Source organism: Vipera berus, assembly GCF_964194415.1.
Source record: "Vipera berus genome assembly, chromosome: 10".
Taxonomy (NCBI): domain Eukaryota; kingdom Metazoa; phylum Chordata; class Lepidosauria; order Squamata; family Viperidae; genus Vipera; species Vipera berus.
The window spans coordinates 18,060,947-18,085,966 of NC_138213.1; the positions used below are offsets into that span (position 1 = coordinate 18,060,947).

The window sequence follows — 25,020 nt, forward strand, 5'->3', positions numbered from 1 at the left end:
ATATATATATATACATACACATACATACATGATAGCTGTATGGCGTTGCCTGTTACAGCTCCAAAATGACCATTAGAAAAGGTGGAATTGATCATAAAACATCCTTTGGGTAACCAAAGGACCCCCCCCCCCACAGATCCTTTCAAGAAGATCCCTTACCTTTTGAGTATTGTTTTATCTGGCTATATGAGCACGTTTTGTTTTTGGAAAACACCTAAGGGGTCTCCGATGCAAGATTAACCTCTTTTTTCTTGATTATTCTAGGCAGTGTATCTGAAGGACAAGATCACCAGAAAAGTTGCTTCCCATCAACTTCGAGAAGTAAGGTCATTTATTATTCTTTTTTTCTCTCTCTTTTCAGTTTTATAAATAACAGTACAGTGTTAATTTAGAGTTAACTATTAAGCTTCACGATCAAAGCCTTTCTTGTATTATAAATCGATGCATTCTGCAATTCTTTATCAATGACATACTTAGCATTAATTGTGGAATTGAAGCAACCTTATACTGACATTAACGTCAGATTTAATGTTGATGCAGGTAATCCTCAACATACGACCACAAAATTTCTGTTGCTAAGTGAGATACTTGTTAAGTGAAATTCCCCTCCTTTTACAACTTTTCTTGCCACAGATATTAAGTGAATCACTGCACTTGTTAAGTTAGTAATGCAGCTGTTAAGTGAATCACTTGTGGTTGTTAACTTAGGAACCCGGTTGTTAAGGGAATCTGGCTTCCCCATTGGCTTAGCTTCTCAGAAGGTCGCAAAAGGGGATCCCATGACCCGTCCCATGATTTGCGACCGTCATAAAATGTATGCCATTTGGCATGTGTCCAAATTTTGATCACGTGACCACGGGGATACTGCAACGGTCATAAGTCACTTTTCTCAGTGCTGTGGTAATGTTGAATGGTCACTAAATGAATTGTTGCAAGTCGAGGACTCCCTGCATTGCCAGGGGAGGCCAAAAAAATCAAGATAATGTCCATCACCACATGAACAACGTCCAGCTTTTTCACTTGATCAGAAGACCTTTATTCCCCTGGGTCAATGCCTCTGATGTATTGATACGCAAAATTGCCCTATGAAGGAGCATTAGAATGGAATAGAGCTGGAAGGGACCTTGGAGGTCTTCTAGTCCAGCCCCCTGATCCGGTAGGAGGACCTATACCATCTCAGACAGGTGACTGTCCAGCTTCTTTTTTAAAATCTCCAGTGATGGAGCACCCACGATTTCTGGAGGCAAGCTGTTCCACTGGTTAATTGTCCCTCACTGTCAGGAAGTTTCTCCTTAATTCCAGGCTGCTTCTCTCTTTGATCTGTTTCCAACCATTGTTTCTCATCCTGCCCTCAGATGCTTTGGTGGATAACATAACCCCCTCCTCTTCTTCGTGGCAGCCCCTCAAATACTGGAACACTGCTATCATATCACCCCTGTTTCTTCTTTTCTTTTTGTTCCTCTCTCCCTCCCCCTTTTTCCCACCTCCCATTTTGCAGAGCTTGAAAGACGCCGTCCATTCAGCAATTTCTCCAACAACAATGGGAAAGAATCAAAGCAGAAACGGCTCGGTAGGTTAGGGTCCAACCCTCTTATTCCTTCTTTCTTTTTGTAAGTCCAAAAGCTGTGAGTGACCAGTTGAGGAAGAAAAAGAAGCTCCTTTTGAGCATCCGCATCTGTAACCGTTTGGGAATCTAGGGCTTAGGGAGCCTCTGCGCCCTTTCTTAATGCAAAGAAGTTCTTTCAGTGAGTCCATTAATTGCCACTGTCTAGTTCTGGAATCTGGGACGCGGTGGCTCAGTGGGTTAAGACACTGAGCTTGTCGGTCAGAAGGTCGGCAGTTTGGAGGGTCGAATCCCGAGTGCCGTGTAACAGAGTGAGCACCTGTTACTCGTCCCAGCTTCTGCCAACCTAGCACTTCGAAAGCACGTAAAAATGCAAGTAGAAAAATAGGGACCACTACGATGGGAAGGTAACAGCGTTCCGTGCGCCTTTGGCGTCTAGTCATGCCGGCCACATGACCACGGAGACGTCCTCGGACAAGCGCTGGCTCTTCGGCTTTGAAACGGACATGAGCACCGGCCCCTAGAGTCGGAAACGACTAGCACGCATGTGTGGGGGAACCTTTACCTTTACCTTTTAGTTCTGGAATAATTTGAAATACCCTCCTTTAAAAAAAACTGACTCAAACTACAATTCCCAAGATTATTTTGAAGAAGCTTTACCAGCACTCTTAATTTCAGGTTGCTTTAACTGTACACGTAGCCCGTGACGTACGGCTACAATTGGGTCCAGGATTTCTGTTGCTAAGCAAGGCAGTTGTTAATAGAGTCACTGGCTGATTTTATGGCCTGTTTCAGCTCAGTTGTTAAATAAATTACTGCACTTTTTAAGTGAATTACATGGTCGTTAAGCAAGTCCATCTTCCCCTACTGACTTGTTGGAAGCCAGCTGGGAAAGTCACAAATGGCAATCACATAACCTTGGGATGCTGCAACGGTCATAAATACATATTGGCTGCCAAGCGCCCGAATTTTGATCATGTGGTCAAGGGATGCTGTGACAGGATGGAGGGACCAGTTGTAAATCACCGCTTTCGATGTTGTTTTTGGAGATCCTCAGTCATCCAGATCATAGTTGTCCCAAAGATGCTTTTCCACGGGGCAACTGGACTTCTTTGTTTTTCCTTTGAAGATGTTTTGCTTCTCTTCCAAGAAGCTTCTTCAGCTCTGACTGGATGGTGGGGAATGGAAGGATTTATACCCCTTGCAGACAGCTGGTCATTTGCATTCTTTTAGAGAGTTGTTGAGGCCACTTGGAGGCATATCTTTGTCCTCAGGGTCACCTGAGTGGTGCAAATGGGTGTGGAGCCTTCTTGGAACTGCTGAAGGGACTGTCTTGTAGACTGGAGATAGAGAATGTTGTATCCCTCCCCCTCTGTTGATAGAGGGCTGTTCAATTTTGACATAGATGGCCTCTTTGACCCCTCTTTCAAACCTTCCATTCTCCACCATCCAGTCAGAGCGGAAGAAGCTTCTTGGATGAGAAGTGAAATGTCTTCAAAGAAAAACAAGAAAGCCCAGTTGCCTCTTGAAAAAGCATCTTTGAGTTTCAATGTTGTTCTAACTTCAAAAATGGCTAAATGAATAAGTCAAGGACTACCTGTATACTGTGATTACCCAAAACAGCAGTGCAGCCCTTTGGATTTGAAGACAAAAGGTTTTTTTTTCAGAGCGCACTGATGTAGCATCTCTCTCTCTCTCGTTCTCTCTCTCTCTCTCTCTCTCTCTGGGTCATAAAAAGGGAGTTTTAAATGTAAGGTGCATCAAATGGTCATAAGTCAGGGGATTTTAGTGCCATTGTAACTTTGAACGGTGAATAAAGGAACTGTTGTAAGTCAAGGACTACCTACAGAACAGGGGTGTTCAAACTTGGCCCTTTTATGACTTGTGGACTTCAGCTCCCAGAATTATGCCTGGCTGAGGAATTCTGGGAGTTGAAGTCCACAAGTCATAAAAGGGCCAAGTTTGAAGACCCCCGCTATAGAAGGTACAGTATAGTAGGACGTGAGCTGTAGTTTCAATATCCCTTTTGTCTACAAGGGCAATCTCAGCTCATATGGATTTGTTTTTATATCAGCCCTCCAAGATTCTTGTGGAAAGTGCATTGCAGAATACTGAAGTTGATGTTTGGGGACAATTATTGCCTTTTACCTGTATAAATATTGCCATCAGGTTATACCTGAAATGTCTTTCCCAGATGCTGCTGAAAGATACCGTCAACACATCCTCAGCTTGGTGTTTAGAAAGTTTGGAATTAACCGCTCTGCAGAGGCAGCAGAAACAAAAGATGAGCCATTGGCTTTCAGCCAAAGGTTTGTCAACCTCGTCATCCATCAAAGCAAAGCATCCAAGTTGAAGGTGGGAACTGAGAAGATCAAAGAGGAACCAATGTCCCCACACGAATTCAAGGACCACGGCAACCCAATGGTGAACTTGTCCGAGCTCTTCCAAAGTGTCCAGATGGGCATCACCCAGGTTGTTCTGCTTTTGGGCAAGGCTGGAATGGGAAAAACATGCTTTGTTCATCAGATCTGTCAGCAGTGGGCCGAGGGAGCCCTTCCTCAGTTCAAATTGATGTTCTTCTTTGAGTTCAAGCAGCTGAACCTCATCACCAAGAGAAAACTAACTCTCCAAGAACTCTTGTTTGAATATTTCCTCCAACCAGATCACCCTGACACAGTGTTTCAATTCCTCCTGGAGAATGCCCAACAGACCTTGGTCATTTTGGATGGTCTGGATGAGTTTGTGGAGAACATTCACCTCCCACCCACTCCTTTCACTTCCTTCTCGGATCTTCTCATGCCTCGTTCTGTCTCTGAACTTGTGGCTGATCTTTGCCACGGAGAACTCTTGACAGGCTGCACAGTGTTGATCACAAGCCGGCTAAAGCTACTCCCTGCAGAATTAGACAAGGGTACCATTCTGCTAGCAGAAGTCTGGGGATTCCACCGTGACAAAGTTGAGGAATATGTCAGCTATTTTTTCCAAGAGCCTTTGCAGAAAGAGCAAGCCCTCGCTCTTCTGAACGACAATGGCAAACTCTTGAGCATGTGTTACATTCCTGTGATGTGTCACATTATCTGCACTTGCCTCAAACATTTGTTCCTTGAAGACGCAGAGAATGTCCAGCTTCCTCAAACCAGGACCCAGTTTTACACCACAATGCTCCAGACCTTCATCTGCAAACATCAGGGTGGGAGAACTTTGAATGAAATGGACATGGGTCAATATCAAGCAACCCTTGCAGATCTGTGTGAGTTGGCCTTCAGGGGCCTTGAGGAGAAGAAAAGAGTTTTTGATGCTGGAGAGGTCCCAGAACACGTGAAACATTTTTTTTGTCACTTTGGTCTTCTTTTGGCATCTGAGGTTAAAATGGGCAAGGACCCTGTACAAATGGGTTATACATTTGCTCATTTTAGCTTTCAAGAATTCTTTGCAGCTCTCTTCCTGATGGCAAGCCCATCAGTAGATTGCAAGATATTGAAGGAGAACTTCTCCTTGAGATCAAAGTGGATTCTGAAGAAAGAAACAAGATTGCCCTTTGCAGAGAACTACCATATCTTCTTGTCTGGCCTTTCATCTCAAGAGTCTAGACAATTCCTTTGTTCCTTAGCTGGGCGAAACGAGGTCTGGATTCAGGAACGGCAAAGTATCATCAAGGAGATATTGCAGAAACTCGCGGTTGCTAATTTAACAGGACCCAGGATAGTAGAGTTGTGCCACTGTGTGTACGAGACACAAGACATCAGCTTAGCACAGCACACTGCAAAAGAGTTAAATTTCAAATATCAGTTCAGAAACGTTGGGCTGATGCCCTTTGACATGGTGACTTTAGCCTTTCTCATCAATGGAAGTCCTCATGGCGTGTGCTTGGATTTTGTTGGGTGCCCCCTGGAACAGGACTATTTGGACATCTGGGGCAGTTGTGAAAATATACAGAGCTTGAGGTGAGAGACGAAGGCCAACTTAACCATCAAACTCAGAAGATAAGGGTCTTTATACAGTATATTTGTGTGTGCATAAAATAGGATTGTGGCAATCTTTTCATTTGCAAGTGTCATTAGGCAGATACCATGCAACAGGTCTTCCTAAGCCCAAAAGAATTGAAGACCACTTATCTTGCAAGATTCCCACCTTGAAGACCACCAAGGTCCCTTCCAGCCGTATAATTCTGTGATTCTGTGAATAAGACTGGTGGCTTGTTAATCACATCCGCCTTCTGCTTTTTTTTGTTTGTAGCTTCAAGAACAGGCAATATGGAAGTGAGTTTGCAGGAGCCCTTTCCAAAACCTTGCCTAAGATCAAACACCTGACAACATTTAAGTAAGCATCTCTCTAAGGTCACATTATACCATACTGTAATACCGTACTGCATATGAAGTCATGGCTTGTTTTAATCTTGGTTTTTGGAATTAGCCACAGGACTTTATTGCATATATGTCACATAGTATAACTGTGTCTTTTCTCTGCTGAGAACTAGGAGGAGAGAATTCATAAGCTAAAGTTGATATTGTGCCTAGTTCTCAGACTCGGCTTCCATAGATTATAAGAAGTAATGACTAAATATTGACCTTACTTCACACAAAGCACAGGTATACAGGTAGCCTTGACTTATGACCATTTGTTTAACGACTATTCAAAGTTACAACAACACTGAAAAAAGTGACAATTTGCTTTCCCACTTAAGACTGTCAGAGCATCTCTTCAGTTATATGATTAAAATTCAAAATGAAGAGATGCTGTGACAGTCATAGGTGGGAAGATCAGTTGTCACTTTTTTCAATGCTGTTGTAACTTTGAATAGTTGCCAAACAAATGGTCATAAGTCAAGGCTACCTGTATACCTGTGCTTTGTGTGAAATATAAGGTCAATATCTAGTCATTACTTCTTATAATCTATGGAAGCCGAGTCTTGAGAACTAGGCACAATATCAATTTCAGCTTAGGAATTCTCTCCTTCTCCTAATTCTCAGCAGAGAAAAGACACGCTTATATTATGTGACATGTATGCAATAAAGTCCTGTGGCTAATTCCAAAAACCATGATTAAAACAAGCCATGACTTCATATGCAGTATGGTATTGCAGTCCGTCAAAATTACAGAATCAAGTTTTTTTGTATACTTTGTGGGAAAGTGGAATTTAGTCTCTATTACAACAATGCCACTTTTCATTTTCAGGCTATCTGGTGGAAATCTTAGAAGCCCAGGATTTGAAGATCTCATTCGAGTTTTTCCTATCTGTCACCAGCTGGAAGAAATAAAGTAATTTAAACCTTTTCATTTAGGGAAAAGGGTAAAGCAGTGGAATGCCTGACCATGAATCAGAGACCTTAATATTTTAATCAGTTGCTATATTCCAGTTTGCAGGACAACAGGTTGAAGGAGCAGGACATGATCAAGTTGGTAGAAATATTTCCCACCATGGAAAAGTTAAAGAGAATGGAGTAAGTATAGTACAAAATGTTTCTCAACCTTGGCACTTTAAGCAGTGTGGACTTCAACTCCCAGAATTCCCCAGCCAGCCATATTCCGTCTTTGACAGAACACGTTTTATGTCTATATCCTCTTCTGAGTCTATTAATATAGCAGCTCATGTCTGACCAACCATTCTGAGAAATCGTGACCTTTCAAGTCATTAAAATTGCCTTGTGACAATCAGCTTTATCAATACACATATAAAGGTAAAGGTAAAGGTTCCCCCGCACATGCGTGCTAGTCGTTTCCGACTCTAGGGGCCGGTGCTCATCTCCGTTTCAAAGCTGAAGAGCCAGCGCTTGTCCGAGGACGTCTCCGTGGTCATGTGGCCGGCATGACTAGACGCCAAAGGCGCACGGAACGCTGTTACCTTCCCACCGGAGTGGTCCCTATTTTTCTACTTGCATTTTTACGTGCTTTCGAACTGCTAGGTTGGCAGAAGCTGGGACGAGTAACAGGCGCTCACTCTGTTACGCGGCACTCGGGATTCAACCCGCCAAACTGCCGACCTTCTGATCGACACACACAGTATAAATATTTTTTCCTGAGCAATATTTACATAAGTGGATATCCCCATATTTTACTTACTACATTTATATCCCAGTAGTCACTCTTCCTGTTTTTCCTCACAACAACCCTGTGAGGTATGTTGATTGGACTGTATTTGCTCTCCCTGATCTTAGTCCAATACCTTAATCATTGCACCATATTGGTCCTCTGGAATGGTGCAGTGTTTTGCAGAATCAGCTGTGCCTATTACGGTTTATTCAGATTTTAATTCCATGTGCCATTTAGTCACAGTTTGCTTAGATTTCAGGTTAATTATTGTTAGCTGAACAGGTAGCTCATTCTGCCGTAGAACATAGAAGGGACCTCGGAGGTCTTCCACTTCAACGCCCTGCTCAAGGCAGCAGACCTTTTAAACATAAACAATGGTTTATAAAAGACGGGGCTCGTCCACCAGCTAAAACAAAAGCAACTATCACATCATGGCTTAATGAAATGCATGAACACAATCTCAAAACATAGTTCAGCAAACTGTGGCTTGATGCCATGCAAAACCATAGTTTGCATTTAAGATAAAAGTGTCTGATTCATAAAATAGAAAAAAACTAGGATGGTCAACAAAGGATTGTGATTTTAATCTCTGCAACTTTGCACGTGGGTGAACGTGGATGGCTTTTTCTGCTTAACAAGTAATTGCCATGGTTTTGTAACACTAAATGTATTATATTTTAAACAGTTTAAGCCACAACAAGATGTCCGTGGGCACCGTGCTGGCCTTTAGCAGAGCAGCTGCAAATTGTCCAAAAGTTTCCAGCCTTCAAATAAGGTACCAACTGTTAAAGATTGCAAGACGAAAATGATACTAGAATTCTTTTTTCCCCCTGTCTTAAAACAAGATCTTCTTTATCTCTTGACTATTAGGTAAATAGCAGATTGCTGGACTTGTGGGCAACTCTCATTAATACTATTCTACGAAGCTGTTTTGTTGGACGGGGTAGCAAAACTAAACTCATATATTATTTTTCCACTGCTTATTTCCAGGAAGAGCATATTAATAATCTCCCTTGCCAACGTCTCTCCAAAGGAACCTAGGTGAGAAACTGATTTTTTAAGGATTAGGGGTGACGTGGTTGCAGCGTTCCAATACTTGAGGGGCTGACACAAAGAGGAGGGGGTCCTATTCTCCAAAGCACCTGAAGGCAGGACAAGAAGCAATGGATGGAAACTATCCGAAGAGAGAAGCAACCTAGAACTAAGGAGAAATTTCTGGCTTGCCTCCAACACTGGAGATTTTGAAGAACAGCCATTTGTCCAGAATAGGGTAGAGCAGGGGTAGGCAACCTCGGCTCTTTTATGACTCGTGGACTTCAACTACCAGAATTCCTGAGCCAGCATGGCTGGCTCAGGAATTCTGGGAGTTGAAGTCCACGAGTCATAAAAGAGCCGAGGTTGCCTACCCCTGGGGTAGTCACCTGCTTGACCAGGTAACTGGACTAGAAAACCTCCAAGGTCCCTTCCAACTCTGCTATTCTATTATTTTGCTTCACAGTAATTTTTGAAACTAATTAGTTTTAAAGAAAAAATGGCCGTAGTTAATTGTGTAAAGAAGTCCAAAAGATAGAAATTGCAACATAGGGCAGACTGACAATGGAAAGAAGTTTTAATGGGACAGAGGTCTAGACCCAAATGGAAGAAATTAGGATTTAGGATTAATTTAAATCCCAGTGATTTGGGGGGTTATTTTGAAATTATAATTGCGGGTCTCAGTTGAACTAGCTATGGCAGACATGTCAAACTCGCGACGTCGTGCAATGTATCGGGACGGTTTTGCCATTGCCGGCAATAGGATGGGTGCGGCTTCCGGATGACACGTCCAGCCCGTGGGCCGGCAGTTTGACACCCCTGATGTTTTTTGGCATTTGTGTATGTCTGTGTGCATTTTAATTGATTTTTGCTTAAAACAGAGAGATATTTTCAAAAAAGGTAACACAGTACCTATAAATGGACAGATAATGACTGAAGTTATACAAGTAATGCTCAGTATAACATTAGTAAGATTCCAGGGGTACAACAATTTGTTTTCATGACATAAAAAGAAGTGTAAATGGCAAAATCTCTACTATATTATTATTTATAAATGTTAAAAAGAAGGAAAAAAACCAGCCCTAGAAATAATATAAATATTTAATTTCTTTCTTCCTTCTTCTTTGTACTCCCAACAGTTTTGCATAAACCAGCATAAACGTCAGACTCCAGCTATCTATTTATCTGTCAGCTCATATTTACTGTATGGTTTCAGGTTAAAAGATTTGGGAATTAAGGAAGAAGAAATTGCTCCCAAACCCAGAAGTTTAATTTTACAGTAAGTATCTCTGTATAACAGAATTTATTGATGGTACATTTTTTAAAAAAAATTATCCAATTTATCTTTTTACATGTGTGGTTGTTTTAAAGAACTAACCCAGGGACTTTAACACATGAAGATATTCCAGCAGTTAAAAAAAAAGGGAGACACAACCTGTACCTTAAAATTATTTGAGAATACAATAAAATTATAAGGCATCATATTTACAACAATGAGGTATACATACGTTTTTTAACTTAGGATTTTATGACAATACAGCCCAAACATGTACACCTTTGAAAAATAATTCAGAAAAGTGACTTCAGATGATATATGAACACCAACACCACTATGCTGCTCATTAAAAGAGCTAGTCAATTTTCAGGCTTCCATTCAAGCCTCAAACAAGAGCATCTTCAGGTAAATCAATACAGCAGGAACAACCTGAGGTAAATTCTTACAAAGCACACAGAGGAAAAAGGCAGAAAAAAGCGAAACTCCCCATTTACACTCACAGCAGTCAATCACCACTTAGGTTGCCTCAGGTAGCAGCCAACTCTCTTCAACCAATTCACTGTTCTGACTCATAGTACAACCCTTCACTCCTCCAGCTATTAAATTACATATCTTAACAAGATTCCTATAAAAACTTGAAGAGCAACAGAAAAGTACTAGGTCTGTACTTGGACAAGATTCAAAATGCATTTCTGAATTATTCCTGAAGCATCTATAAACGATAGGCCTCTTCTGCAATTCCTGTGAAAGAGAATTATTTTGGAATATTTGTTTTTTATTATGTGTCACCAAGTTGTTTTCCACTCTAGTCTTCACATCAATAGATTTTCTCCATGATGATCAGTCCATAACTGGGTCCTTTAAGTCTTCCAAGGGTGTCCCCATTGCTGCTGTAACTGAGTCTGTTCTCTTTGCTGCTTGGTCACCCCAAACCATAAGGCTGGAAGGGACATTAGAGGTTTTCTATCTATTCCATCCCCCAGCCCCTGTTCTACCATCCCAAACAAATGATGACAGCATTATTTCAATATTTGAGAGGCTGCCACAAAGAAAGGAGGTCAACCTATTTTTCAAAGCACCAGAAGGCAAGACAAGAAATAATGGATGGAAGCAACCTAGAAGTAAGGAGAAATTTTCCAACAGTGAGAACAATTAACCAGTGGAATGGCTTCCCTTCAGAAGTTGTGGGTGCTCCATTACTGGAGTCTTTTAAGAAGAGATTGGACAACCATTTGTCTGGAATGGTACAGGATCTCCTGGTCATGCAGGGGGTTGGACTGGAAGACCTCCAAGGTCCCTTCCAACTCTATTATTCTGTATTCTTTTTTTTCCTTCTCTTTCCTTCCATCTTTCCTGACATCTCTCCAGAGACCTGGGTTTTTCCATAATGTATCCGAAGTAGTATAATTTGAGCCTGGTCGCATGTGTTTCAAGGGGCAACTCTGGGTTGATTTGTCCAATGACCCATCAGTTTGTTTTCTTGGTTGTCCATGATAGTCTTAGGAGACTTTTCTAAGACTAATGTTGAGAGGCATCAATAGTTTTATAGCTCTCACAAAGCCACCTCTAACTTTACACCTTCCAGATGTGTTGGCTTGCTAGCTAGGGCATGACAAAGATTATGCAACATTTGACGGACACCAGATTGTAGAATTGTATTAAGCCAATCTGTGATTTTACCCAGTTATGGTTGATTCAGTAAATCAATGCTAGACAAGTATATGTCTAGTCCAGGGGTAGGCAACCTTGGCTCTTTTATGACTCGTGGACTTCAACTCCCAGAATTCCTGAGCCAGCCATGCTGAGCCAGCCATGCTGGCTCAGGAATTCTGGGAGTTGAAGTCCACGAGTCATAAAAGAGCCAAGGTTCCCTACCCTTGGTCTAGTCTAACGAAGAGAAGGACTAAGGGTGATATGACAGCAGTCTTCCAATATTTAAGAGACTGTTACAGAAAAGAGGGGGACAACCTATTCTCCAAAGTACCTGAGGGTAAGAGAAGAAGTAATGGATGGAAACTTAGAGATGCAAGCTAGAAGCAAGGAGAAATTTTCTGACAGCGAGAACAGTCAGTGGAATGGCTTACTTCTGGATGTGGTGGGTGCTCCAACATTGCAGGTTTTTAAAAGAGATTGGACAACCATTTGTCTGAAATGGTATAGGCTCTCCTACTTGAGTAGAGGGTTGGGCTAGAAGACCTCCAAAGTGCCTTGCAACTCTGTTATCCTGTTCAGCCAAGATTTAGCTGTTGTCTTAGTCTGCTTGGGTCCGTGTCTTTCCACATTGGCAACAATAACCCAGGATAAGGAATAATGCTCTTGGGTTTGCAAGGGTTTCATGTGACACAGACAGGGCAATGGGATAAAAATGATGAATGAAATCAACTAAACCTATATTCATGATTGCTGCTTTCCTCTTGCGGTGTCCAGATTGCAAGATTGCCAGATAGATTCACAAACGGCAGAGGAATTGGTAGACATTCTCCAGAACTGTCTCCACCTGTCTAACATCAAGTAGGTAGCCATTCTTTCCAAGCATCTGTAAACAAAGAGATGTTTCAGTCAATTACTAACCTGAAGAAACATGTTAGTTTATCAGATAACCAACTTGGTGATGAAGGATGTGGAAAGCTGATGTCGGTGGTGTCCCAGATGTGCATATCGGGTCCTCTGAAGTAAGTCCTTCTGAAAATTTGCCCTTTTCATTTGATATGAAAATACATTTGACTTGATTCTTAATACAGGTAGTCCTTGATTTACAAATATTTGTTAGCAACCACTTGAAGTTACAACAGTATTGGAAAAAAAGCGATGTAGGATCAGACTTTGCCCTTGTGACTGTCGCAGCTTCCCCACACTCATGTGAACAAAATTCAGGTGCTTGGCAACTGACATGTAGGGTTGCAGCATCCCAAGGTCATATGATCTCCATTTGCAAGCTTCCCAGCTGGCTTCTAACAAGCAAGTCAGTGGAAGAAGTCACACTCGCTTAACATGATAGCGGTGTTTCAATATCTCAGGGGCTGCCCCAAAGAAGAGGCAGTCAGGCTCTTCTCCAAAGTGCCTGAAGGCAAGGACAAGAAGCAACGGATGGAAACTAACCAAAGAGAGAAGCAACCTAGAACTAAGGAGAAACTTCCTGACAGTTAGAACAATTAACCAGTGGAACAACCTGCCTCCAGAAGCAGTGAATGCTCCAACACTGGAAGTTTTTAAGAAGAGACTGTATAGCCATTTGTATGAAATGGGATAGGGTTTCCTGCCTGAGCAGGGGGTTGGACTAGATGACCACCAAGATCCCTTCCAATATTATTATTATTATTATTATTATTATTATTATTATTATTATTATTATTATTATTATTATTATTATCATCATCATCATCATCATCAGCTGCAGAGATTTGCTTAACAGCTGTGGCAAAAGTCATTGCATTGGGCATGGCTCACTTAACAACCGTCATACTTGGCAATGGAAATTCCAATTGTGACTGTCAGTCAAGGACCACCTGTAAGTCCAATCTAAAAAATCCAGCTTTGCAGTCTAAAGTACGTTCAAACTGAATTTTGCGAGCCAGGAGCTTACGAGACACAGCTAGGTGACCTTGAGCCAGTGATACTTTCTCAGACCTAGGAAGAACCTCAGAAAACATTATCTAGAACATTGCATGGGCTAGTCCACAAGGTTGTCAAGACCAGACAGATTCTCCACCTCTCCAAGCAACAGCAAACTTAGGAACATACAACCCATACATTGCAGTTGTTCATCTGACTTGAAATAAAAGGTGCTAATTTTCTTTGTTCCTGAAATCGATATTTGAATCTAAACATGGGCCGGATTACTTTGGGAAAGTTTGTTTCCTGTGCCGACCAATGGAATCACCAGAGTTTTAGAAGGAAACTGGACCAATTTGTTAGAATAATTTAGCTAACGATGGTTGCATTTCTTGATGGTTGAAACTATCATCAAAATCACAGACAACCTGGTTTCTGGTAGAGGGGAGCAGTAGAAGACTCTGGACCACTCGTGACCTGTTCAGTCTTCATTTCAGAGATATTTCCTTACCAGATTCCTCAATGCCTTCAGAAATGGCAGAGCTTCTAATATATCTGGATTTTTAAGAATGCAGGGAGATATTCAGAAGGGCATCTGCCTTGAAAGTAACCCATGCTGAACTGTATAGCACAGTCAAACATCAGAAGTTGACCACAGGAAACGTTTTATGACCTGTGAAGTTATGTCATAAACTGCCTTATGATCATTTTTATGTCATAAAATATTTTATAAAGTTTGCCAAATTTCAATCCCTTGGTCCAGGATTTTGGATGCGTTGTATGAATTAGCCTATTTGGAGGGTTATTGTTTTTCATTTTTTTTTATTTTCTACACTGTGTAGATGGGGGGCTATTTTTTAATTATTTTTATTTTCTACACTGTGTTTTTATTGCTTGTAAATCATCTAGAGTCACTGTGAGTGAGTAGGCAGCTATATAATCTTTTTAAATAAATAAATTTGAGGTACCTTGGTTCAAAAATTGTGGCCTATCAATGCACTTTTTTACCTGGTTATAGACAGAGAGTTTTAGTAGTATATATTGTATTTCTGCCCTTACCTAGCTTGCTGAATGCATCTGGCTGAACATTATGTGACTCAATAATGACGGGTTAGCTGAGTCTGCTCTGATTGCTTCTTATTTTTATTTATTTTTTATTTTAATTCCATTTATATCCCGCCCTTCTCCGAAGACTCAGGGCAGCTTACAAGCTTAGCAGTAGCCTTCATTCTATGTATATGCCTGCTTATTAGGGCTTTCACACACACACCCCAAGTGGCATTATGTTCTTATGATGTTCAATAAATTAAGATGCTAAGCCATAAAGTATTGGTGCTAAAGCACAATAATTGGGTTTGCATAGAGAATAAGGAAGATTATTTTGATGATGATATGGAAGCTCTTTTGCCAAGACAACCAGGAATAAAATATATTTTAAGTCCACAACATCCAGATAACATTCAGAAGTGGATATTATTTAAAAAAAACCATTCAGAAGTGGCTCAGATAGACACCTCTCTAATTCACTGAACTTAAGTAGGAGGTACTAATTGTGCTACACCACAACCAGGCTTGCAATATTATTACGGCCAATCTCAATAAAAGTAGTTTTAGCCTTTAATTAAAACTATTAAAAGTGGCTTTAACTGATTTCTTGATCTGGTTGATCTGGAGGGCTGACAGAATGACCAATTTAGCTTGAACTAATCATGTTATGGTTGTGCCTGTTGTGTTAAATATATCTTAATCTCTGATAATCTTTAGATATGTTGTACTCCTGGACTGTGATCCCTTTGTTGGTTTATTGTCTTCCATTAAGGCAGAGGTTTACAACCTTGGCAGCTTTAAAATGTGTGGACTTCAACTCCCAGAATTCCCCAGCCAGCCATGAAGTCCACATGTCTTAAAGTTGCCAAGGTTGGACAGCCCTGCACTAAGCCATCAGTAAATATTAATGTGGCATTTATTGCTATTGCTGTTTTCTGATATTCTCTCTTTCTTGTGATCTGATTTGGTTTTCTGCAGTTTAAGCAACAACCAGCTCTCGCTTAAGAGCATTTTTTGTCTCCTGGACTCAGTGAATCTTTGCCCAAATGTTGTGAAGCTGGAAGCCAGGTATGCCTGGGGCTAATCAGGAAAAGGACAATTCAGTTTTTAAGAGAAATGGCTGTTGTTATAATTCGGGGCTGAAGGTTGAGCGGCAGAAGCATTTTAGCTTTATTATATGTGCCTACTTTTGATTGGTTGAATGTTCTCTGGAAAAGTTTGAGTTGCATGTTTGCGCTTATACAGAACCAGTTTATTTCTAAAACAAATGCAGGTAATCCTTGATTTACGACCATGATTGGGGTAAATTTTCATTATTAAGCAAGATGGCTGTTAAGTGAATTGCACCCAATTTTACAATTTTTTTGCCAGGATTCTTAAGTGAATTACTGCAGTTGTTAAGTGAATCATGCAGTCCTTAAGCAAATCCAGCTTCTCCCATTGACTGCTTGTTTGAAGCTGGTTGAGAAGGTCACAAATAGTGATCACATGACCCCAGAACAATGCAACTGTCAGTTGCCATGCACTCAAATTTTGATCACATGACTGTGAGGATGCTATGATGGTCATAGGTTCAAGGCCTGATTTTAGTTCATTAGTTTCAATGCCATTGTAACTTTGAATGGTCATTAAACAAACAGTTATAAGTTGAGGACTACCCGTATAGAACAGCCTGCTTTAAAGGGAATGAAATCTGGATGGGCACTGGGCTTCTGGAACTTCTTGCCACTAGAAGTGGGGATGCATGGAACATTGTGTCCATGCATATGTCCCAGAGGTGCTTTTTCAGGAGGCAACTGGACTTTCTTGTTCTTCTTTGAAGACGTTTTGCTTCTCAACCAAGAAGGTTCTTCAGCTCTAAGTGGATGGTGGGGAATGGAAGGATTTATATTCCTTGCAGACAGAAGTCCATTCAGAGCTGAAGAAGCTTCTTAGATGAGAAGCGAAATGTCTTCAAAGAAAAAGAAGAAAGTCCAGTTGCCTCTTGAAAAAGCCCTTTGGGGACAACCATGACCTAGATGACTGAGAATCTCCATAGACGTGTTCATGCATTATTTCGTAGACTATTTCCTGCAGACCTTTGGTCAACTTTGCCATCAAGGCATGATCTTGTAAAACTCTTTCTCTTCTCTCTAGTGTTGATCAACAAACTGCAGTTTTGACCTTTGCGAATAAAGGCGGCCCTGATGTCAGTCAGTCAAGGTATGTGTTAGATCTTCAAGGAAGACCAGAAGTTGGAGAAGAGCAGGCAGAGTCAAGCGAGTCATCAGTTGGACTTGTGATGTTGCTAGAAATGGCCTAACTCCTTTTGAATTTCATCAACTCTTATCTAGCACCAATTCAGTGCTGAACGTTAGTTGAGTAGATTTTTGTGAGCAGGCAAAAATGTGGTTTGTGGTTCATCTTAACTGGAACTTAATGTTTGGTCCTGATTCTTCACGCCTGACACCAGGCTAGGAAATCAATGACATGTAGATAAGGACTATTTTTATGGAAAACCTATAGTGACAGAAGGGACGTGGTGGCTCAGTGGGTTAGGATGCTGAGCTTGTTGACCAGAAGGTCTACAGTTTGGCGGGTCGAATCCCGAGTGCCGCGTAACAGAGTTGAGCGCCTGTTACTCGTCCCAGCTTCTGCCAACCTAGCAGTTCAAAAGCACATAAAAATGCAAGTAGAAAAATAGGGACCACTCCGGTGGGAAGGTAACAGCGCTCCGTGTGCCTTTGGCGTCTAGTCATGCCGGCCACATGACCACGGAGACGTCCTCGGACAAGCACTGGCTCTTCAGCTTTGAAATGGAGATGAGCACCGGCTCCTAGAATCAGAAACGATTAGCACGCATGTGTGGGGAAACCTTTACCTTTACCTTTTATAGTGACAGAATTTTGCAAGTCTCACTGTGTTTCCCCCTCCCTCAGTTCATCTGAACCAAGGAGTGGCTTATTTGAGATGTTTCCTCAAGTTTCTTTCTTGGCCAGTCTCCTTTGATGTCACTATTGCCTTGGTAGTGGGTCTTTCCGTTGACCTTCAAGGCCATTCTTTCTGTCCTCTACTATAGAGCAGATTTCTAGCCACATTTGACCAATCACATTGCTGGATATCCAGTGCTGGTTCCTTCTACCCATTGTATAATATTTTGTCATTTGTCTGTTACAGGAATTGCAACTTTCATGATGCCCAGTTAAACAAAAGTCAACAGATGGAGATGGCACCAAAGAAAATATGGTACAGTCACTTTGTTAATACCTGCTTAGTTTGGTCCTCTAAATGCTTGGAGGAAAAGACCATTGTATGTGTCACTGGCTTTGAGGAAGACCATTAAGAGTCTAAAACTTTTCTGAACCAGGTTTAGGGTTCACTATGTTGTGTGAACCTAGCATAAGAACAGTTAAACCCACCTGGCTTAATCGACACTTGAATGGTGATTTGCCTTCTTTACTAGCCTGGCAGGTAATCATTTTCATGGTGAAGATCTCAAGAACTTGTGCTTAGCCTTGAGAAGGTGTAGCAGCGTATTCGAATTAGAGTAAGTGTTCATTCATTCTTGTCAAGAAATGTGAACGTTCTGAGGTTGAAATTTTGGATGTTTGCATCACTATGTTTATGTTCGCGTTTCGGATGTTTCCTTTTTAGAGAAGTTACATTGAGATGCATCTGAATCTTTTGAAATTTTCCACCAATATTGCCTCAATTAAATTCGCAGTCTAAAATAAAAAAGAAGATAAGTATGCACATTGGAGTAGTCATCTCTTCTTTGCCTTCTTTGTCCCACCATCAGCTTGTCAAATAATTCTCTGGGTGACTCAGGAATTCTGAAGATAATGGGTTCCATCCGAGATCTGAAGAATTTGAATTCTTTAATGTAAGTGAAGGTTGTTCTCTTTAATTAATGATATCTATAGAACTAAATGTCCTCAGACAGATCTTTTGCTTAATCAATCCTGAGCTAGTCCTCAGTGAAGACATTGGACTGTGTCTGAACTATAGCACTTTTTGATGGCAGTTGGGAGCTTACAGTTCTTGTCAGGGCTTTTTTTCTCATTGAACGCTCAGAACGGAGTTCCGGCACCTTTTTTGGATGGAACCTTATAGGGTAGGCAAGGCGGGTTGTATGACATGTGTGAGTTCCAGCACCTTTTTCTTTTACAAAAAAAGCATTGGTTCTTGTTATTTTATATTGTTTTGTATTAATATTTTTGAAAGTTGGGAACTTGAAGGTGTGTGGACGTCAGCATGCTGGCTGGGGAATTCTGGGAGTTGAAGTCCACACATCGTCAAGGTCCCAACTTTCAAAAACATTATTTTATATGCTCCTAATGTAAAAGGGAGAAAGTAATCAGCATCACGATATTAAAAATGTCAGCCTATTTATTTTATTATTATTTTTTATCCTCACATACTGGTACCAAGTAGCCAGTTCAAGGTGCTTAGAGCTTTAAATACCAAAGTTCAATGTTAATCATTAAAGGAATTCCACTGCTGTATAAACAACAATCATATCTGTGTTCCTGGCAATGACTATTTCCACTCTTCTTCCTTCCAGTCTGGATAATAACCAAATGTCACTGGATGGTGCCTTTTCCTTGCTGGAAGTCGTCTCCATCTTAGAACATATCAACTCAGTGGAATTAGGGTATGTGAACAAAACCAGTTCTTCACCATTGACCTTCTCAATCCAACATGTTACCACCCTTTGGTCCAGTCTGTCCTACTACATCTTTTATCAACAGAAGTCTACCAGCTGTGGTGGGCTACAAAAGTCTTTATTGCCAGGGGCAAAACTCCTTTATGGTTGGGACTGGAGGAAGTTGTGTTCTAATATAACTGGATGGTTTGCAACTGAGTGCTTCTTGTTTGTTTGTGTGCCTGTTTTGTGCCTTCAGGTCAGTCTAGACTCCTGACAATAGCTCGGAATAGACTTTGCAGTTTTCTTGATAACCTTTTTTGTCCTTGCCTTCTTCCTAGGTTGAGGTAGACTGATCTTAACCTTCTCAGTTGACTTTTGAGCTTAACACAGGAGCAGAATTCACAATATCCTAGTTTCGACTATAGCACAGTGTTTCTCAACCTTAGAAATGTTAAGATATATGGACTTCAACTCCCAGAATGCTAACTGGGGAATTCTGGGACTTGAACTCCATACATTTTTAATATTGCGGATTGAGGTCAGGATTGAGAAACACTGACCATAGCAATATTTCAGCAATATTTCTCCTTCTTTATAGCTCTTCCTGCATTTTACAGTAGACTGGCCAAAAAGAGCAGGAATAATATTTATGCAGATTAATTAGCTGGAGTTAGATTCTTTTTCAAGGCTTGTCTGTTCAAAGACAACAAACTGCCTTAAAGTGATGTTGCTGCACAATTGAAAAATCGTGGTTGAGAAGTCAAGTTCATCTCAGTTGAGAAACTGGGATTCTACATTCATTTAGTAATCATTTTTACTCATAGCATTTCTACATTCTATTATAGTTTGGGAAGCATCCAGAAATGTCACTTAAGCTTTGGAGAACAAATCAGGTGAGGATTGTGTTCATTTTGATGCATCTTTCTTTTCAACCAGGATTTATCTTGATTATAGATTAACAGTATGGGATGTGGGTTCAATTTTGCATTCAGGCTTTAGGGATCAGTTTCATAATTTGCCCATTTCTGATCCAGTATTTTAATTAAAACTCTGTGGACCTTCACTTGGTTGGACCAAAGAATTGTATTCCTTTGTAAACTTTACTGTGTGGGTGAGAAGCATCTCTTGTTTTCCACCCATAGTTAAAAAAAAAATTGCATTTCTATCAGCGTCAGGGATTAGCATTAGGGTCAGATAATTGATAACTGGCATGCATTTATGATGGTTGCATTATCCCCAGGTCATCTGATCACCTTTTGCAATCTTCCGATGAGCAAAGTCAAAGGGGAAGCCAGATTTCCTTTAAAACCTTGTTACTACTCTAGTAACTGTAGTGATTCACTTAACAACCGTGGCAAGAAAGACCCTAAAATGTAGCTCAGAGTTGAAATGAGAGGTCCTTGGTGCTCTCTGACTTGGTTGTTTTCTTGTCAACATTTCATTACCAAACTAGGTAACATCATCATTCCTACACGAGAGGGGAAGGAGTTTTTCATTTCAGAAATTAAACAACCAGATGTCTTAGTACCATCTTGATAAACACTTTTTTTAAAAAAATCCCATTTATATCCCGCCCTTCTCCAAAGGCTCAGGGCGGCTTACAATCCAAGCACAAATCAATGTGCTTAGCAATAGCCTTCATTCTATGTATATGCCTGCTTATTAGGGCTTTCGCCCCCCCCCAAGCGGCATTATTACAAAGTCAGCTTATTGCCCCCAACAATCTGGGTCCTCATTTTACCTACCTCAGAAGGATGGAAGGCTGAGTCAACCTTGAGCCTGGTGGGACTCGAACCTGCACTAATGGCAGGCAGCTGGTGTTACTTAAGGAGCCATTAGCCCACTGCTCCACCAAGGCTCTGTGCTAGAAGTAGAATACAGAGCCCAACCAGGTCCTTGACTCAAGTTACCTAGTTTGTTTTTTTGCCCTCCGAAGGTATAGCCCGGCCAGCAAGCATGCCAGGAAACAGCAGAGCAGCCGTTGCTTTTAGTAAGTTGTGTTTTCATCTTTTGGGGGCCTCATAACTGTAAAGCAGTGGTGCTTGATCTGCCATTCTTTCTCTCGGTGCCAAAATATCCTGTCAATATTCCCAAGAACTGGAAATAACAGTTCTAATAGGAGCACGGTGGTTAGGACGCTGGGTTGGAGGTTAGTAAGCCTGTGTTCGAGACCCGAGTGCTGCCCTTGGGTGGGGGTGAGCTCCCGTCCTTTGCTCCAGCTGCTGCCAGACATGAAAGGAGCCCCCAACTGGGCATCCTGCAGGCAACATCAGTGATGTCACTGATCCTTTCAATTCAGGAGCGCCTCGGTACTTCTGACACAAGTGTGATGCGAACAGTTCTAATATTCTTTGAAACCATCTGTTTACAGAATTCTTTTTAAAGAGTTGCAAAAAAAGAAAAATTAATCTGGTTTCCTTAGCATATTGTTATAGAATCTGTAGGAAGGGTGAAAAAGCATTGGGGGGAAACATCAGAAGGGTGGGGGGAGGAAATTGACCTGTTCTGGATTTAAATCTTTGCAATGTTGAATGTGATTGTCTCTTTCAGCCTCGAGGGTTGCACAATTGGACTGGACATGACTCGCCTCTTTAGGATTCTCGCCAAATGCTCTGGATTGGCAGAAATCAAGTAAGTGTTCTGACGGATGTGTGCACATCTTTATCCAGTGTTTAAGCCAGAATGGAATTGAGTTTGCAAGAACAAAATACAGGTAATCCTCTAATTATGACCAGCTGAGCCCAAAATTTCTGTTTCTAAGCAAGACAGTGGTTAAGTGAATTTTAAGACCTTTCTTGCCATAGTTGTTAAGTGAATCATGGCAGTTAGTACCACGGTTGTTAAGTGAATCTGGCTTCCCCATTGACTTTACTTGTCAGAAGGTCACAAAAGGTGATCACATGACCCTGGGATGCGGCAATGGTCATAAATGCGGGTCAGTTGCCAAGCATCCGAATTTCGATCACGTGACCACGGGGATGCTGCAAAGGTCATAACTGTGAAAAACGGTCCTAAGTCACTTTTTTCAGTGCCGTTGTAACTTTGAATGGTCTCTAAATGAATTGTTGTAAGTCAAGGACTACTTGTAATGGATGAAATCAAATTTTGTGTTGTTTTGAAAATGAGCCTATCTCCAAAGGAACAATAACAATTGCAAACATATACAACCAGTTGTGCAGAATGTTTTGATTCTGAAATGTATGAAGCCCCCCATTTTAAATTATTATCAGTCAAAAATCAGGCACAAATCAATAAAACGGTTTCCATCTGAAAGTCTCCATTCGGGGTTGAAAATAGCTCCGAACTTACTGGAGCTCCCAATGGCCACATGTTGAACATCTGTTTCAAAGTTGACACACTTCCATTGACGTTGGAAGAACCTGTTTCAAACTCCTTGAAAGCCTGAGAATGTGAAACTTTTTCTACACTCCTTGTAAATGTAGCTAAAACCTGTCCAAATCTTCAGATTATTTTTTTGGAGAGGATTTATGCAAATTTCAGAGAAGACTGTGATAAGAGGGTTTTTTCTGCTGAGGCAGATGACTTGAGATAAAGATGAGCAAGAAATACAGATCTGTCTGCCAAGAGGAATTTTGACTCAGCAGGTAGCCTATTAGTTCCAGCAAAGCTACAACATTAGAGCAAATTGAAATTCCAAAGTGCAGAAGACGCAGGCTAATTCACACATTTTAATATGTAACCAACAACTACAAATACAGAGGGAGTTGGTCCGTGAAGAATGGGCCCTGCAAAAAACCATAGCTGACTATACAGTAGTCCTTGACTTTATTCATTTAATGACCATTTGAAGTTACAACAGCATTGAAAATATTGACTTACGACTGGTTCTCGCGCTTACGACTGTTGCCGCATCCCCAGGATCACGGGGTCAAAATTAGGGTGCTTGACAATCGGCATGTGATGGTTGCAGGAACCTGTAATCCTGTGAGCACCGTTTCTGAATTTCCCATCCAGCTTCCGACAAGCAAAGTCAATAGGAGAAACCAGGTTTGCTTAACAGTTGGGTGATTCACTTAGTAGCTGGAGTGATTCACTTAACAACCGTGGCAAAAAGGTTGTAAAATCAGGAGCAACCCAAGTACCTTGCTTAGCAACAGAAATTCTGTTCCCAGTTGTGATTGGTGGTTGATGATCACCTTAACGCAATACATGGATCCATTAATGTCTAATTTCTCAGGGCATTCAGATTTATTCCATCTTTAATATCTACAGTCAGATAAAGCTGTAATCTTGCTTAGTGGTCCTAAATATTGTTACATTGCTTATAGAATCCATGTTGAGATGATTGGTTTGTATTGGTACTTTTACAGCAGAGGTCCCCAGGTTTTGGGGGCACCAGGGACCAATTCCGTGGAGAGAGGTTTTTCCATGGACTGGAGAGGGCATGGTTTCGTGTGCTGCCTGCATCCCACAGATGGGATGCTTTGCTTGTTTGTGCGGCCAGTTTCCGGCATGCCACAGCCTGGTGCCGGACCATGGACCGGGGGTTGGGGACCCCTGTTTTACAGTGGTTTATTTGTTTTGACAACTTTATTTAACTTTATTTAACTGCAATAACAAAGAAGCTGACAAAAATTTCTGAACGGTTAGGTGCAAGCTTTGAAAATTCCCCCGTAATAATTCCAATTTAACATTTTACAGATAATCCTGGACTTACAACAGTTCATTCAGTGACTGTTCAAAGTTACAATGGCACTGAAAAAAGTGAATTATGAGCATTTTCACACTTAAGATTCATCTAACAATCGTGTTACTACCTTAACAACTGCAGTGATTCACTGAACAAGTGTGGCTAGAAAGGTCTTAAAATGGGGCAAAACTCACTTAACTAATCTCTCACTTAACATCATAAATTTAGGGCTCAATTGTGGTCGTAAGTCGAGGACTACCTGTAATTGATTCTGTCAGACCACCTTATGCATGTATATATGGGTGGGGTCTATCTACAGTACCTTGGATGCATTATTTTACTCTTGTTGCTGTAAATATCTTTAGTCAGTATTATGAACAATGTTGGATACTGTACTCTGTGAAGACAGAAAGATTATAAAATATGACTCAGAAGCGGAACACAGGGTTTTTTTGATTAACGTTTTCCAATTGGCATTTGATACCAAATGGGGGCAAGGACTCAATGGTACATGAGATGGATTTGGTCCAAGGTAGCTTCCCTGAAATTTTAATCTTGACAATGGCATTTAATAGGAACATTTGTTCTGCCTAGCTTCCATTTTTCAGCCTTAAAGCTTAAAAGGGAAAGATTAACCATTGCTCCTCCAAATCTTTTCTCCATGAAGCAATTCAGTTTGAAAAAAGCTTAGCTTCTTGGGCCAGATCTATTAGATCTGTGCTGAGTTTTGACCAGTCGTGAAAGCATTGATGTGTGTTCTTAAAATTCCTACAAAAGCTTGATGCTGGAGGCCATTTCAACAGCTCTTTGGATCTTCTAAAGTATTTCTCATTCATAAATGCAGTAGTCATGGCGGATTTTATTCTTCTGATGCATTTCAAACTTTCCATTCCACCCTTCTAGCTTCTCTGGAAATTCACTAGGTGATCAAGAAATTAAGCAGATGCTGTTGTGTCTGCCCAGTCTCAGCAGCTTAAGATTCTTAAGGTAAGTCCGAACAGATTTCTGCCTTAGAAACTCAATGTAGGTGCACAAAGCTGCCAATTCCATTTAAAAAATCCTTAATGTTATCAGATTCCATACTCTCTTTACTTTTTGATGTTTAAGTTAAAAAAAGGATTTGTCAAGCTAAAATAAGGTACAGGTAGTCCTTGGCTTACAACAGTTCATTTAGTGACCATTCAATGTTACAATGGCATTGAAAAAGGGATTTTTATGACCATTTTTCACACTTGCAACTT

General features: G+C 41.0%; 2 protein-coding genes across 2 annotated transcripts in view; one reads left to right on the forward strand and one right to left on the reverse strand.

The window, feature by feature from the left end:
* The window catches only part of PLLP (plasmolipin), a 286,192-nt gene that overhangs the window by 55,896 nt on the left and 205,276 nt on the right, over positions 1–25,020 (reverse strand). The gene's annotated exons all lie outside the window — the stretch shown is intronic.
* LOC308672629 (protein NLRC5-like) overlaps positions 1–25,020 on the forward strand; it is a gene marked incomplete at its 3' end in the record, with an annotated part of 43,138 nt that overhangs the window by 9,122 nt on the left and 8,996 nt on the right. The window contains exons 4-19 of the mRNA XM_081335676.1: positions 269–321; positions 1,462–1,610; positions 3,772–5,508; positions 5,801–5,884; positions 6,740–6,823; positions 6,922–7,005; positions 12,330–12,413; positions 12,491–12,574; positions 15,480–15,569; positions 16,638–16,703; positions 17,658–17,726; positions 17,944–18,027; positions 18,280–18,363; positions 19,045–19,134; positions 21,679–21,759; positions 24,683–24,766. Coding sequence (XP_081191802.1) covers positions 269–321; positions 1,462–1,610; positions 3,772–5,508; positions 5,801–5,884; positions 6,740–6,823; positions 6,922–7,005; positions 12,330–12,413; positions 12,491–12,574; positions 15,480–15,569; positions 16,638–16,703; positions 17,658–17,726; positions 17,944–18,027; positions 18,280–18,363; positions 19,045–19,134; positions 21,679–21,759; positions 24,683–24,766 — 3,007 coding nt within the window. The remainder of the gene's footprint in view (positions 1–268; positions 322–1,461; positions 1,611–3,771; positions 5,509–5,800; positions 5,885–6,739; positions 6,824–6,921; positions 7,006–12,329; positions 12,414–12,490; positions 12,575–15,479; positions 15,570–16,637; positions 16,704–17,657; positions 17,727–17,943; positions 18,028–18,279; positions 18,364–19,044; positions 19,135–21,678; positions 21,760–24,682; positions 24,767–25,020) is intronic.